The sequence below is a fragment of the Theropithecus gelada genome, chromosome 15, assembly GCF_003255815.1.
Source record: "Theropithecus gelada isolate Dixy chromosome 15, Tgel_1.0, whole genome shotgun sequence".
Classification (NCBI taxonomy): Eukaryota; Metazoa; Chordata; class Mammalia; order Primates; family Cercopithecidae; genus Theropithecus; species Theropithecus gelada.
In genome coordinates, this window is record NC_037683.1 from 110,967,655 (window position 1) to 110,981,186 (window position 13,532).

At 51.3% G+C, this 13,532-nt stretch overlaps 1 protein-coding gene across 3 annotated transcripts in view; it reads right to left on the minus strand.

Moving 5' to 3' along the window:
• C15H9orf3 (chromosome 15 C9orf3 homolog) overlaps positions 1-13,532 on the minus strand; it is a 365,530-nt gene that overhangs the window by 154,580 nt on the left and 197,418 nt on the right. Inside the window, exons 6-8 of one of the 3 annotated variants that reach the window (XM_025359586.1) lie at positions 11,116-11,305; positions 6,676-6,782; positions 3,055-3,289 (exon numbers count right to left, since the gene is read on the minus strand). The exons of 1 other annotated variant lie outside the window; for it this stretch is intronic. In XM_025359586.1, coding sequence (XP_025215371.1) covers positions 3,250-3,289; positions 6,676-6,782; positions 11,116-11,305 — 337 coding nt within the window. In that variant the 3' untranslated portion in view covers positions 3,055-3,249. Of the gene's footprint in view, positions 1-3,054; positions 3,290-6,675; positions 6,783-11,115; positions 11,306-13,532 lie in introns of those variants that run through there. One more of the 3 variants, XM_025359584.1, reaches the window with a different exon arrangement.

Here is a 13,532-nt window from a genome sequence, read left to right on the forward strand (position 1 = left end):
GAAACTGAGATTTTCCTGTCTCCTTACCAGACTCTTCCTCGAAGCCCGCAAGCTTTGAATTTAAAAATAAGATGGTATGAATCAATAAAAATGTAGCTAATTAAATTCAGGTATGAATGCCGTATTAAAATAGAAGGATATGGCTGGCTTTCATCAAGAGAATTAAAAAGGACTGCCTGCTCTTCTTGGTCGGCAACAAGACCCCACCAGGTAATCCATCAAAAAGAAGCTCCGGTGACACACAAAGGTGACTGGTCACTTATTCTAGGCTCTCACCACCGTCATGCCTGTGGGTGCCCCCAAAGAACTACTGTCCCCCCTGACAGGACATGGTCCAAAGTGACAAGCGCCTCGTTTTCCATTCCTCCTTCCCCTTCTTCCTCAGGGGCAGAGGGTTCAATTCTACGAAACTGTCAAGCCACAGGCACTTCTAGCTCTACCCTGAAACTAGTGATTCATCTTTAGCCACATCAAGGCAGACAGGATGTCACTTGGGCACTGAGAGGTCGGGGTAGATACGGATGTAGCTGTGTTTACAGAATCAAAAGAAGAGCATGGCTGACGGCCTCCATTTTCCCAGCAGAGCAGGAGGCAAAAGAAGGCAGGGGGAACAGGAAGGTCTGGAATAAACACTGAAGGCCTGGGAGAAGGGAGCTGGCCCAGGAAGAGTAAAAGGATTTATTCTTGGCCCTGCTAGAGGCTTCCAATCTCGAGAGAGAGGAGCAGCAGAGGAAGGGGAACCCGGGGGCTGGAAGCGAGTATACGACTGCACCCAGGGATGCTCCAAGGAGGACAGCTTTCCCACGAGGCAGGCTGGGGTCCCTGCGAATACACGTGTCCCCACATGCAGGTGGAAAAGACTGCTGTGTTCTTTGGGGATTAGAAATAAAAATTTTGAGCAAAATTTTAGAGGTGAAAACATCAAGTATATGGAGAAGGTTTACACACAGAAGACTTAATAAAAAACGTCTTCCTGCTGGGCGCGGTGGCTCATGCCTGTAATCCCAGCGCTTCTGGAGGCCCAGGCGGGGAGATCACGAGGTTAGGAGATCGAGGTCAGGAGATCGAGACCATCCTGGCTAACAGGGTGAAACCCTATCTCTATTAAACACACACACACACACACAAATTAACCGGGCGTGGTGGCGGCGCCTGTAGTCCCAGCTACTTGGGAGGCTGGGGCAGGAGAATGGCGGGAACCCGGGAGGTGGAGCTTGCAGTGAGCCGAGATCGCGGCACTGCACTGCACCGCAGCCTGGGGGACAGAGCGAGACTCCATCTCCAAAAAAAAAATAAAATAAAATAAAATAAAAATAAAAATGAAAAAAGGCTTCCTAGTTTAAGTGGAATGTACAGTGCTTCGGCATCACACGAGTTCACAGCACTTGTGGCATGCAGGGTTTATTTGGCTGTGGATAGGGTTCCATACTTGGGGTTTTTCCCCTGTTATTAAGGGATGTTTTTGCGATCAAGGGATGAGGCATTCAGGAGGAAGGTTAGGGAAAGATGCTGGCATTTATCTAGTATTGTATCAAAGTGGAGGCAGCAGCTAAGATTAGAGTTCCATAGACTCCTGCCTGTCAGCACCTCCTTAAAGCGATACAATTTAATGTTTTTCTCAGCAGGAGCCTGACTTTAACAATGAATCCAGACAAAAAGGGAAGACATAATAAATCACAAAGGATAAAAACCAACAGAGATTTCTTCTGACCCTGCCACCTTAGCTCTTCCATCCCTGGGGCCTGTCACAGTGTGCTGACTGAAAGCACTTAGGCAGAAGCTGCCGGAATCCAGCTGCACCCTGGAGACAGGAGGCATGGCGGGCCTTTCAGAAGCCCCGTGCATCTCCGGCTAGAGCCGCCACCGCTGCACAGGTCAGGAGGGGACCTTGTAGGCAGGGGACGGATGACAGGAGAGAGCTGCGCAGTGGCAGGGCAGAAAGGAACACTGAAAGCAGACTTTGCCTGGGGAAGAGTTCTGCCCAGGGCCAGAGAGGAGAGGAAGAGTCTGGGAGAGTCCTTGGGGTCTCATGTGTGGAAAAGACATCTTCAATAATTAACAAATGAAAAGTGGCATGTGATCCCTGACATTTCGAAACTGAGCAGATCGTCTTGCCTCAGAAGTCTGTAGCCACATTACAGGCTCTCCAGCCAATGAAGGCTGAGAAGGCCAGGAAAACACAAGAAACCTGTAACGAATGACTTACCAGCAAGTCAATCTCAGACACATCTGATGCAAAGGAAGCACAACGAAGTCCATCTAAGAAACATCTGGGCCGGACACAGTGGCTCAGCCTGTAATCCCAGCACTGTGGGAGGCCGAGGCGGGCGGATCACCTGAGGTCAGGAGTTCGAGACCAGCCTGGCCAACATGGTGAAACCCCGTCTCTACCAAAAATATAAAAATGAGCCAGGCATGGTGGCACCTGCCTATAGTCCCAGCTACTTGGGAGGCTGAGGCAGGAGAATCCCTTGAACCCAGAAGGCAGAGGTTGTAATGAGCAGAGATCACGCCACTGCACACCAGCCTGGGCAACAGAGCAAGACTGTGTCAAGAAAAAAAAGAAAAAAAAGAAAAGAAAGAAAAGAAAAGAAAAGCAGAAACACTTGGTGAGACCGCGACTCAGTGGGTGGATGGAAGGCACAAATGGAAAGCTGTTCTTATCAACTACTGAAATTAATAAATCATTGCCAAACAAAATTTTAGTTTTTCTCTTCTCACTTTGTTAATGCTCCACTATCTATAATCAAGAGAATGTTGAGTTTTCCTTTTTCTCAATATCTTTTAAAATAATAAGACACATACTTCATGTGTTAAAAGACAAAAGACGCCTGGACTAAGCATACATTTTACCCTGACCTGTATGTCCTTCCAGAGCCCAAGATACCTACAGGTTTCTGTTCTGTTTTGTTTTGTTTTTGTTTTAAATGCAACTAAATGCTCTCTCAGTTCCCTGAAGACAGGAATATGGTATAGGGAAACAGAAGAGTTTCAGTCCCTGGGTTTAAATCCCTGTTCTCTTCTTTATCAGCCAGAGGAGGTTAGACATCTTATTCAGTCTTTCTGAGCCTTGGGCCATTGAAGTGGAGACTGTTAACCTGCCAGCAAGAGAGGTGAGGAAGGACTGGCCACAGAGGCAGAGGGAACTCAAGGAGAGTAAGACACACAGAAGCCAGGAGGAGAAAGTGCTTCAAGGAGAAAGCATTTTTAGGAGACTGGTCAGACATGTTGAACAGTGTGGCAAAGATCTCAAGAGAAGTTTCCACTGTGTCCGCCAACATGTGGAAACCTATTGAGACATAACCTCAGACTTTTACATTGTTCTGGTCCATCATTTCAAAACCATGGGGCATCTTGGAAGAAAAAACAAGATAGCACCTCTGATTGTTTTTAAGGGACTTCTTTCCCAAGGTCTCGTTGAAAACAAAATCTGAGAACAAATTTTTACAAGTCTGGTTCTTCCTTTTACTTTCAATAATTTCCAGGTTCTCTGAGTCAATTTCAGGGAGAATTCTAGGGGATGGGAGTGAACGAGACTTAGACTATATAATTCAGGGCAGGTTCGGACACATTTCCTCCTCATTGTAAGTGCATCTGATAACAGTATTTTCCTTACTGATGTGCAATAAGCCTTTCAAATGCAGTCAATTCATGGTCAGCCTAAATTTAGGCAAACAAAATTTCTGAACACTAAGACAAAGAAAAGCAAATGCCATAAAAAGCCGTCTAGCACAAAGGTCTAAAAATACTAGATTGTTCTCCCAGCTCCACACACAAAGGAAAAGATCTTGGCCATCAGAAGCTGGGCTGACTCAGGCTCCAGGGAAGCCAGAGATGAGGCCCTCCTCGTGTGTGAACCGACTTCCCAGGGTGCGGTCTAAGCTGGAAACACAGTTCATCAAAACTCATCTTCATTATGATACCTCTACCCCCCACTGAAGGACTACGGTTATGCAGAACCAAAGGGATCAAAGGGACTTAGAGACGTGGAGAATGGAGATGACCTCTCAGGTGGAGGGCCCGAGCCTTTGAGGGTGAAGGGATCTGCGCAGTGAGGCGGCTCGTCGGTAAGCATGCTCCTGGGCGCCCGACTGAAAGCAAACCTCTCTGGCCCTCATGTCCCTCTGCTGCCTTTCCAGTTCGGCTTCCTGGGCCAGCACAACCCGTCTCACGGAGCCTACAGTCACCAGCCCCGCTTCCCGTCCACTTCAGCCTGGCTTCCTTCTCCACCACCCATGTCGTCCCACTTCTCTCTCCTTCACCCCCTTCATCCCCCAGGCAGCTGCCAACATCAGCCACTCCCACCTGCTTGCCTCAGCTTCTTTTCTGGCCTCCATGGCCCTGGAGCCCTGATTTTCTCTGGGGAAACACGTAACGGTTTCCCTAGATTCCTCTGCTGGCTCCCCCTCTTCCCCGTGACCTCTTCTCTCACTCTCCTCTCTCCCTGGGGATTCCACTGTGTTCAGGATTTAAGGGGTTTTATAGGCGGAATGTTCCAGCCTCTCCAGTGAGCTCCTGACTTGCAGTCCCCCAAGTTCATCCTATTGAATATCTGTTGGTCATCACAAACTTAACACATGCAAAGCTGGAAACTTCACTTTCCTTCCAAGCTCCTCCCCATGTCTTTACCATCACATAAATGGGATCACCATCTACCCAACTGTTCAACTCAAAAAACCTCGAAGCCATTCTGGATACATTCATTTTCCTCTTCTCCACATTCAATCAACCAAGGCCTGCTGGTTCCATGGCCAAAACACATTTCAAATAGGTCTGCGTCTTGCATCTGTCACCGGCACCCCAGGGCCTCTCGCATGGACTACTACTGCGAGGCTGCAACCGTTCTGCTGGCTCTCCGTCGGCTGCCTGTGGTGCTCTCCACACAGCAGCACTGCACAAACACTGAGCGGATCACACACCTTCCTGCCGAAGGCCCCAGAGCAGCTTCCGAGAACCTGGAGAAAGGCTCGTGGGACCTGGCTCCTGCCTGCCTCTCTTGCCCCTGCCCTCAGTCCCCTTTCCAGCCACACTGCCCTTCTTTCTATCCCTAAGGCACACTAAGGCTTTTCCCGCCTCAGCCAGGCTACGTACAAGGCAGCTCATTTTCAGAGAGAAATCCCCCCACCTCCTGATGTGCCACCCTCCAGTCAGTATGGACATCACCGAGCGGTCTGCTCACAGCGCTGCGCACCACCTGTGACCGGCCAGTACATGCAGCGATGTCCCTGCTAAGTGGAAGCTCCATGAGAGCAGGGGCCGTGTCCACGGTGGCCATAGGGGCAGCTGTCCTGCCTGGCTCAGTCAGCATTGGCCGAAGGAACAGATGCTGGAACAGTGGCTTTGAGGCGGGAACACAGGTCTCCTGGCTCCTGGCCCGCTCCACTTCCCTCCACTAGATCTGCCTTTCCGAAACAATGGATGAGTCAACTTGGGAGGCCGCCTTAGCGTGCAAGCGCAGGGAACTTTGCCATGGGAAGGGTGCAGCTTGCCACACCCGACGTTCTGCAGTGCTGCACAGAAGTCCCAGCCAGCTCTCTCCCTGGGGTGCATTTGCGTTAGGCTTCAGTCACAGGCGAAGTGGGGGTGTTCGTTTAAAAACAAACCAAAAAGCAGAACCGTCCAAGGCAGGCTTCTGCCCGGGAAGGTACTCCCAGCACTTTGGGAGGCCGAGGTGGGCAGATCATCTGAGGTCAGGAGTTCAAGACCAGCCCAGCCAACACGGTGAAACCTCATCTCTACTAAAAACACAAAAATAAATAAATAAATAAATAAATAGCTGAGCGTGATGGTGGGCGCCTGTAATGCCAGCTACTCGGGAGGCTGAGGCAGGAGAATCACTTGAATTTAGGAGTTGGAGTGAGCAGACATCCGCCACTGCACTCCAGCCCGGTGACAGAGTGAGACACCATCTTTTAAAAAAAAAAAAAGAAGGGGCGAGGAGAGGAGCAGTTCCTGGATGGCCATCCCTCCCCACCTGTTTGATGGCAGATTCCAAGCATCTGACTCTAGTCAAGAGGAGGGGCGGACGGAAGCTTCTGTTGCCACAGCAACCGCAGTGCTCCCGGAGCCTAGGCACCAGGTTTCAGATAACCATTTTACAAAGAAAAGGAGCGAAGCAGAGAGGGACACACGTGGAAAAATGGCACGAAATAATCCTGCACATGCCACAAGCCACAGTCTACAAACAAAACTCAGGAGCTGGCCATGGAATCCTCCTGCACGGGGGGCAGCAGAGGCTTCCTGCCGGGCTACGGTGGAAACAAAAGGGCCCATTGACACACACATCTGTGACCACTAAACACTTAGGAATCAATATTTTCCTAAAGATTTTTTCCCCTTTGGCTTTACAGGGTTACTGCCTGCCAGGCTGCCAAACCCCAACCCTCGCCACGTCCGCAGCCACCACACAAAGTGACTATTAGAACTTCAAACGAAGGATCTGACCCCCGGAAATGGCCTCATGCTAGTTTTTTCCTAAACAGTCACCAGGAAAATGTCGGAAGGCAAATCAAAACACACACCCTGAAAGACTTAGAACATAACCGTCCCATCTCGGGGGACGAGAAGCCCGCCCAGCTCAGTTTAAAAAGGAAACCCAGCAGATGCCATCAGCGGCAGGGAGATGTCTGAAGGAAAGAAGGAACGAGAGGGCTGCAGATCACAACGCAGTTTTACCTTAACACCTGCATCTCGGCGGGGGAGCTCTGCGTCTCATCCTGGAGGCGACGCCAGCGCAGGCAGGCCCTCAGTTCCCGCTGCTCCCGAGCCTCCCGGGGGGCCAGCTGCTCAGACACAGACACAGACACACATGCACAAAACACCGTCACTGGCGTGGTGCTGGTGAAATGGCTCGCTTGGTTTCAATGGGGGACAACATAGCCTGCCCCGTGCTCTCACCTTGCTTCCATCAGAACCCTAAAGGCCACCGGAGCCTCTTAGTGCCTAACACCACCAACCAACCGCGCACGCTCGCTTGTGCTGCTGGCAGTGGAGCCGGGCCTGCTGTTCGGCGGCGGTTGCCTGGTTCGGGAACCCGCCCATCCCACCAACACACACCTGGTCTGGACAGCGTGGGCTTCCCTTGCGGCCGTTTCCACTTGGATCTGTCCTCTTTTCCCGCGTTGTCTTTCTGCACAGGAGGGAAGGCCCTACCGTTCCCCTCCGATGTTCCCCAGCCCTCAATTTTGTTAAGGACTGTTTCCAGCGGGGCCTGCTAATGCAACCCAGATGGTTCTGTGTGCACATAACTAAAAGTGCTGCCTGGACTGACTCTGGGGGAGGGGAGGCCATCACACTGCCCTACTGAGCCAGAACCCGCTGCCGTCCCATGGTGTGCTCACTGGGCCACACGGCCCGGACCTCTGTGAGGGAGGGCGGGCAGCAGAGCACCCACTGGGGATGGAAGACGTCTATCCACAGGTGTTTCTGGAAATCAAACGTTCCTGATAATTCCTTCAACAGATATCTACTGAGTCTCTGCCAGGCCCTGGGGACAATATAGACAGGGCCTCGGGGAGCAGCCAGGGGAGGGAGAGATGGCAGGAAAACTAACATCAGAGAGCGGGTGACGGGAGAGGTGACGGGGGAACCCAGATGCCCCCTTGCCCACCAGGGCTTCCTGAAGAGGGGGTGGTGGCAGCGCTGGTGCTCAGGGAGGCAGGAGTCGGCCGGGGAGGAGGGATTTCAGGAAGAGGGAAAGCACTTGCAAGGCACGTCGGGCCAGGCAAGGGTGTGATGTGCTTAGAGAACGGCAAGGCGTACATCAGACCCAGAGCAGACGACCGTTCTGGGAGGGAGTGAGGTGCAGGGAAGCTGGCCGAGGCCGGATGATCCTCAGACCCCACGTGCCTGCTGTTATGGACTAAACTGCGTCTCCGCAAAATATACGTGTTGAAGGCCTTACCCTGGTGTGACTGTATTTGGAGACAGGGCCTTCAAGGAGGTCATTAAGGTTAAGTCAGTCATGAGTGGGGCCCTAATCCTCCAGGGCTGGTGTTCTGCTAAGAAGAGGAAGAGCTAACAGAGTGTTCTTTCTCTCTGCGTGCACAGAGGAAAGGCCGTGTGAGAACGCAGAGAAAAAGCAGCTTCTGGCCGTCTGCAAGCGAGGAAGAGTGAGGGACCTCACCAAAAACCAACCCTGTTGGCACCTTGGCCTTGGACCTCCAGCCTCCAGAACCGTGAGAAATAAACGTCTGTTGCTTAAGTCACCCAGTCTCTGGGATTTATTATGGCAGCCCGAGCACACTGCTACGCCTGTGAAGGCATTTANGTCTCTGGGATTTATTATGGCAGCCCGAGCACACTGCTACGCCTGTGAAGGCATTTAGACTTTCTCCAGGTTGATGACAAGCTACACCATCCAACCTTGCGACTGACTCAATTCACAGATCCCTGCGGATGCCTCTCTGAGTGGATGGTGGTCTCCATCTCCCTGGGATTTCACACGTCCCCGCACCCCACCCCCAGCCCCGCCACACTTCCTACTGCTCAGTGCTGCAGGGCACAGTCTCCCAGGCAGCGAGGTGACCCCGGTGACCCCATCACCCTGTGTCCTCATCCCTGATCTCTGGTGGGGCCTGCGGGCCAAGAGCAGCCCGGGAGGTGGCACACCCACCCCTGCCCCACAGGGTGCTCCCCACTCCCTGGACGGTCTGAGGCAGGCACTCGCCAGGGCCAGCAACAACTCAGTCTCGCCACTGAAGGGAGAGGTCAGCCTGGCGGACGTGCTCTGGAAACGTTTCAAACTTTGTGCTGGAATCTAGAACGGCCATTTTGCCTCAGGGGTGTTCATGTTTTCGCATCTTGAAGAGTTACTGCACGTACCTCCAAGGATGATGAGGGGCTGACCCCTATCATATTAAGGGAAAGGAGCAACAGAGAAAGCTCAGCTCCTGCTGTCCCTTTAGGCTCACAACAGAAGCCACAAAGGCTTTCTGGGCCCGCCCAGGCCTGTCCTCTCCTACCTCGGAATTCTGACGATACTTGGTGTTTACTTCTCTTTGCAAACTTATCAGTCAAGAGGCAGGACCAAGCCAGCAGACTAAGGAGTGGCCTCCTAGAAGTCTAGGCAGAGGGAAGGCTAAGGAGGAGCACTCTGGGGATGCAGGAGATCAAACCCGGAGGTGTCATGATCAGACGCCCGGAACGCATGACAACTCCAGGACCAGCTCAGATCGGATTGTCTCAGAAGGGAGGCACTCCAGGGAAGAGATGGTGATAGAGGTACATTCACATTAAACCCCTGCTGAGTGCCTGTGTGTAAGGCGGAGGGAAACACAAAAATGAAGGGAACAGGTATTTCTTGCACACTCTCCACGTGTCGGGCACTGTGCTAAGCTCATTCACACCTGATCCCATTCACCCTGCAAGCTTCGGCATTCTAATATCCATTCTACAAATGGGGAAACGGAGGTTTGGGGAGGCTACCTAACCGACCTACACTCAGAGCCGGTGAACGGCAGAGCCAGGACCGGAAGTCAGTCTTTCTGACTCAGAGCCCAGAGCCTTTTCTGTGTCTATCATGTGGCCTCTCCTCACAGGACTCCATGTGGCAGCGGACACTGATGAGAACACTGCTGGGTCCATGGCCAGGGTAAGAAAAGCAAGACCCAGCTCCAATTTGAAGCAGTCATAGTCCAGGTATGAGGATAAGGAAATGACATAGTAGAAGGAAAAGAAAACAGAACAGTAAGTTTAAAAAGGTAAGTACCACGTATCGTGAGAACCCACAGTGTATAGGAGGGCAGTGCTGAATTGTGAGTCAGGTAATCAGTCTGGGCTATCTAGAGAAGGTGACCTCCAGCTGGTTAGTGAAAAATAAATAAGATTTCAACAGACAAAGGATCTTGAACAATATCATGCAGGTATGCACAAACCTGGGAATTTTGGAAAATGCCAAATAGCACAGTGTATAAGGGACAAGGATGACAGGGGAAAAAGAGTGACCCGCATATTAGGAAGTTGAGGCTGAACATGGTGACTCATGCCTGTAATCCCAGCACTTTGGGAGGCTGAGGTGGGCGGATCACGAGGTCAGGAGTTCGAGACCATCCTGGCCAATATGGTGAAACTCTGTCTCTACTAAAAATACAAAAATTAGCCAGGCTGGTGGCAGGTGCCTGTCATCCCAGCTACTCAGGAGGCTGAGGCAGAAGAATCGCTTGAACGCAGGAGGTGGAGGTTGCAGTGAGCCAAGATCGTGCCACTGCACTCCAGCCTGGGCGACAGAGCAAGACTCTGTCTAAAAAAATAAATAAAATAAAATAAAATAAAATAAAATAAATAAAATAAATAAATTAGGAACTTGAAAGTAAGCACAAGGCAGTTCAGCTGCTTATTGTCCTCACTAGAATGCTTTAAGGTAGAGGCTGCAAACTGGGAGCGTGTGCACCAGGTTTGGCTTCGGGTATATTTGTCTTGCATGGTATTTTTTAAATTAGTAAACTTCACATAAAAGTTCAGAATTATAAATTACCTTAAAAAACTAATAGTGTAGGTTATATTGAGCCCTCCTCCCTTCACCATGACAACTGGTTAGAGCTGAGTAGCAGCTGTCAGTCTGCCACAGTCCTCACCATTCCCTAATCTATACCACCCCTGCTTCATTCTTCATTTATTACTTGTGAGCAGACATCTGAGATGATTCTGGATTTACGTTTTAATCTCTTTATTTAAAACACACACACACACAATGCACACACACACAACGCACACACACGTCACCACAATCACAACCACAAAGAAGTGCTTGAGTATGCCATAGCATGACCTCTCTTCACATCTCTGCTCAAATATCTCCTTATCAGAGCGGCCTTCGCTTACTGCTTCTAAAAGAGGACCCGCTGCCCCTCTCTGGGGCTCATTTCTCTTCACAGAAAGAGACGACTGGCCTCCCACACTGGACCCACTGCTGATCCACTTGTCTACTCTCCCCACCTCTAGATTTCACATCCTGTGAGGAGCAGGGGCTTCCCTCTCTTGTTTATGCAGCCATCTCCCCATGACGTCTGTGCCTAGTGCACAGCAGGCCCTCAGTCCACAGCTGCTGGGTGAGCAAATGACCAGAAGCGGAATTTGACTCTGGGGAGTGAGAGGCTTACGGTCACCTTAACCCACCTGCTGTGCTGCAGCCCAAAACACATCCTCCAAGTGAGAGGCGAAGCCTTCGCTCAGCCACTCCTCTGTCCAGTCGCGGGCCCCGAGGGCGAGGCCAAACCAGGCGTGGGCGATTTCATGGCAGAGGCGGGTCCCACAGAGATGGCTCCCTCCTGTCAAGATGCTCTGAGAGAGGAACATGATGTGTGGGCTGTGGAGAATGGGGGAGAAAATGCACAGAGTCTTGTTAGAGCCTGTCCTCCCGGCCATCCCATGGGGCAGCTTTCCTAGCCTGGCGAGCCTGTTATTATCATGTGCATGCTAGATCATGACTGATAGGCTTGTGGCTTAGATGCTTTCAGACATAAATAAAGCGGCAGTTTAGGTTTCTGGCTGCAGTTCAGGTGGCCGTTTCTGCCAAGCAGTTTTCTCCATCATCAAACGGCTATTACCTGTAATAAGTAACCTGCACCAAAGTTTTACACTCAAAAAAAAAAAAAAAAATTACAAGGCAGTGGAGGCATTTCCTCTGAAACCTGGACTGTAAAAGAAGAGCAGGTGTGACCGTGTGAAGCTTATGCCGTCAGGAGAGAGATCAAAGAAGACCCTTCAGCCAAAAATCTAAGCAGCTTACAAACAAATTGAGAAGTCACACAGAAGGACAGAAAAAGCCGAGAAGAATGGAGCAAAAACGTTCCATTCTGCACGGGGGCCGGCTCTGATGTGAACACACCGGCAGCTGCTGGGGAGGGCCGAGGGTTCCAGGAGGCCCGAATAAAGGCCGAGCCTGTGTAAGGCCAAGCTTTTCCGTCGTATCTGCAAGTGCTTATGGACTCACATGACAGAACAAAAGTGTGCTGAGAGAGAGAAAGAAAGCAGGGAGTTATCCCACCCAGGTGTGCAAACGGCCCCAGGACTGGCACCAGACAGGGAGATTTAGCTAATCTCATTTTCCATACCTTGTGTTAAAACCCAAAATACCACCATTAAAACTGCATAGATGACATGGGAAAAAGGGGAGCTGACGAAAGAGGCCCGTCAAATACCTTCCACGCCTCCTCCTTCAGCAATTATCCTTTTTCCAGGACTTGTTTACAGTCTTCCTAATGAAGAATTTGCCCTTACAAACTCTCTCCTCCTTCAGTTGAACAAAAACAGTTGCGAAACCTTCCAAATTGGGAGACTGTACACACCGGTTCCTCCCTTCAAAAGTCATTTGTTTGCCATCATGTCAGCTCGGCACAAGCCAAGACGGCTCGCAGGTTTTTCTTCCACTCCCACGGCCACCACCGGAGAAGAGCCCACCTCGAGCTCCCTTTTACACAACATCACCCATTCAGCTCAGAGCTCAGCTGCAATCATGACAGTCACGTCTGCCAAAACAGACAGCTTTCATGTGAAGTAATAACAGGGCAGGCGTGCAAATGAAAATGCGTCTGCCAGGCACTCTGAAGAGGACACCAGAAACCCCAGAAATTACGAGTGGAGTTGGGGCACTCAGGACAAAGGGGTGCGATGCAACAGGCACCAACAGTATTGCTCAGAGCACTAACTCGGGGGGAAAAAAACAAGGAAGGAAGGAAGAAGCTGAGAGACACAGGAACTAAACTCCCCTAACTGAGAAAGTCACCCCGTCGAGAAGACAAACTGTGCAACCTGGCATTTTCAAGTAAATGGCTCTGGCATGTGCAATGCTACAAAGAAAAGCCACAGAAATGTACCAAGTAAATAACATTCCAGACATACTGCTGGCAGCAGTTCACCCTTTGGGCTAAAACAAAACAGAAGTAACTTCAGGCCTTATAAACAGGCTGGAGGGCAAGCCTGCGTGGGCAGGGTCCGCGGCCAGAGAGACAGACGTGCACGTCCTTCCCGAGACTGGAGGGCGGACTCCGGCCAGGAAGCTTCTGGGAGCGGACGACTGCGAAATCGCTCTGAGACTTCATGGAGAAAAAGCCTCCGCTGTCCGGGAACCTGCCCGCGCTTCTGTGCCAGCGCGGAAGCCTCACCAGGGCCCGCTGATGCAAACATAAAAGGCTGCGAGGGCTGAAGGAAGGCACAATAGCAGCCGAGTGGGGGTGGCACTTCTTTCTCCCACCCTTTCATTTTCCCCTTGAGCAGTCCTTGCTGTCTGCACCGGACTTCCCTCCCCACCCTTCAGTGTCCTGGAGACACCACCCTGGCCTCGGTCCATCCTGCTGGCCTTGGGACAGGCCCCGGCGTTGCCAGAATTCCACCTAAACGTCCCCTTTGCCATCTTCAGTCCTTTCTTCGGAGTCGGGTGTAAATGCACTTCCCACCGTCCTCTGAGGGAGGCCAGGCCTGAACGTCCCGAACATCCTCCGGCTCAGGAGGAAGGGCGTTAACCGTAGAAATGACCGCACTCTCTGTGCAAACATAACCACCTCCCTGAAAAGCAGTTTTCCGGCCAGGACCCT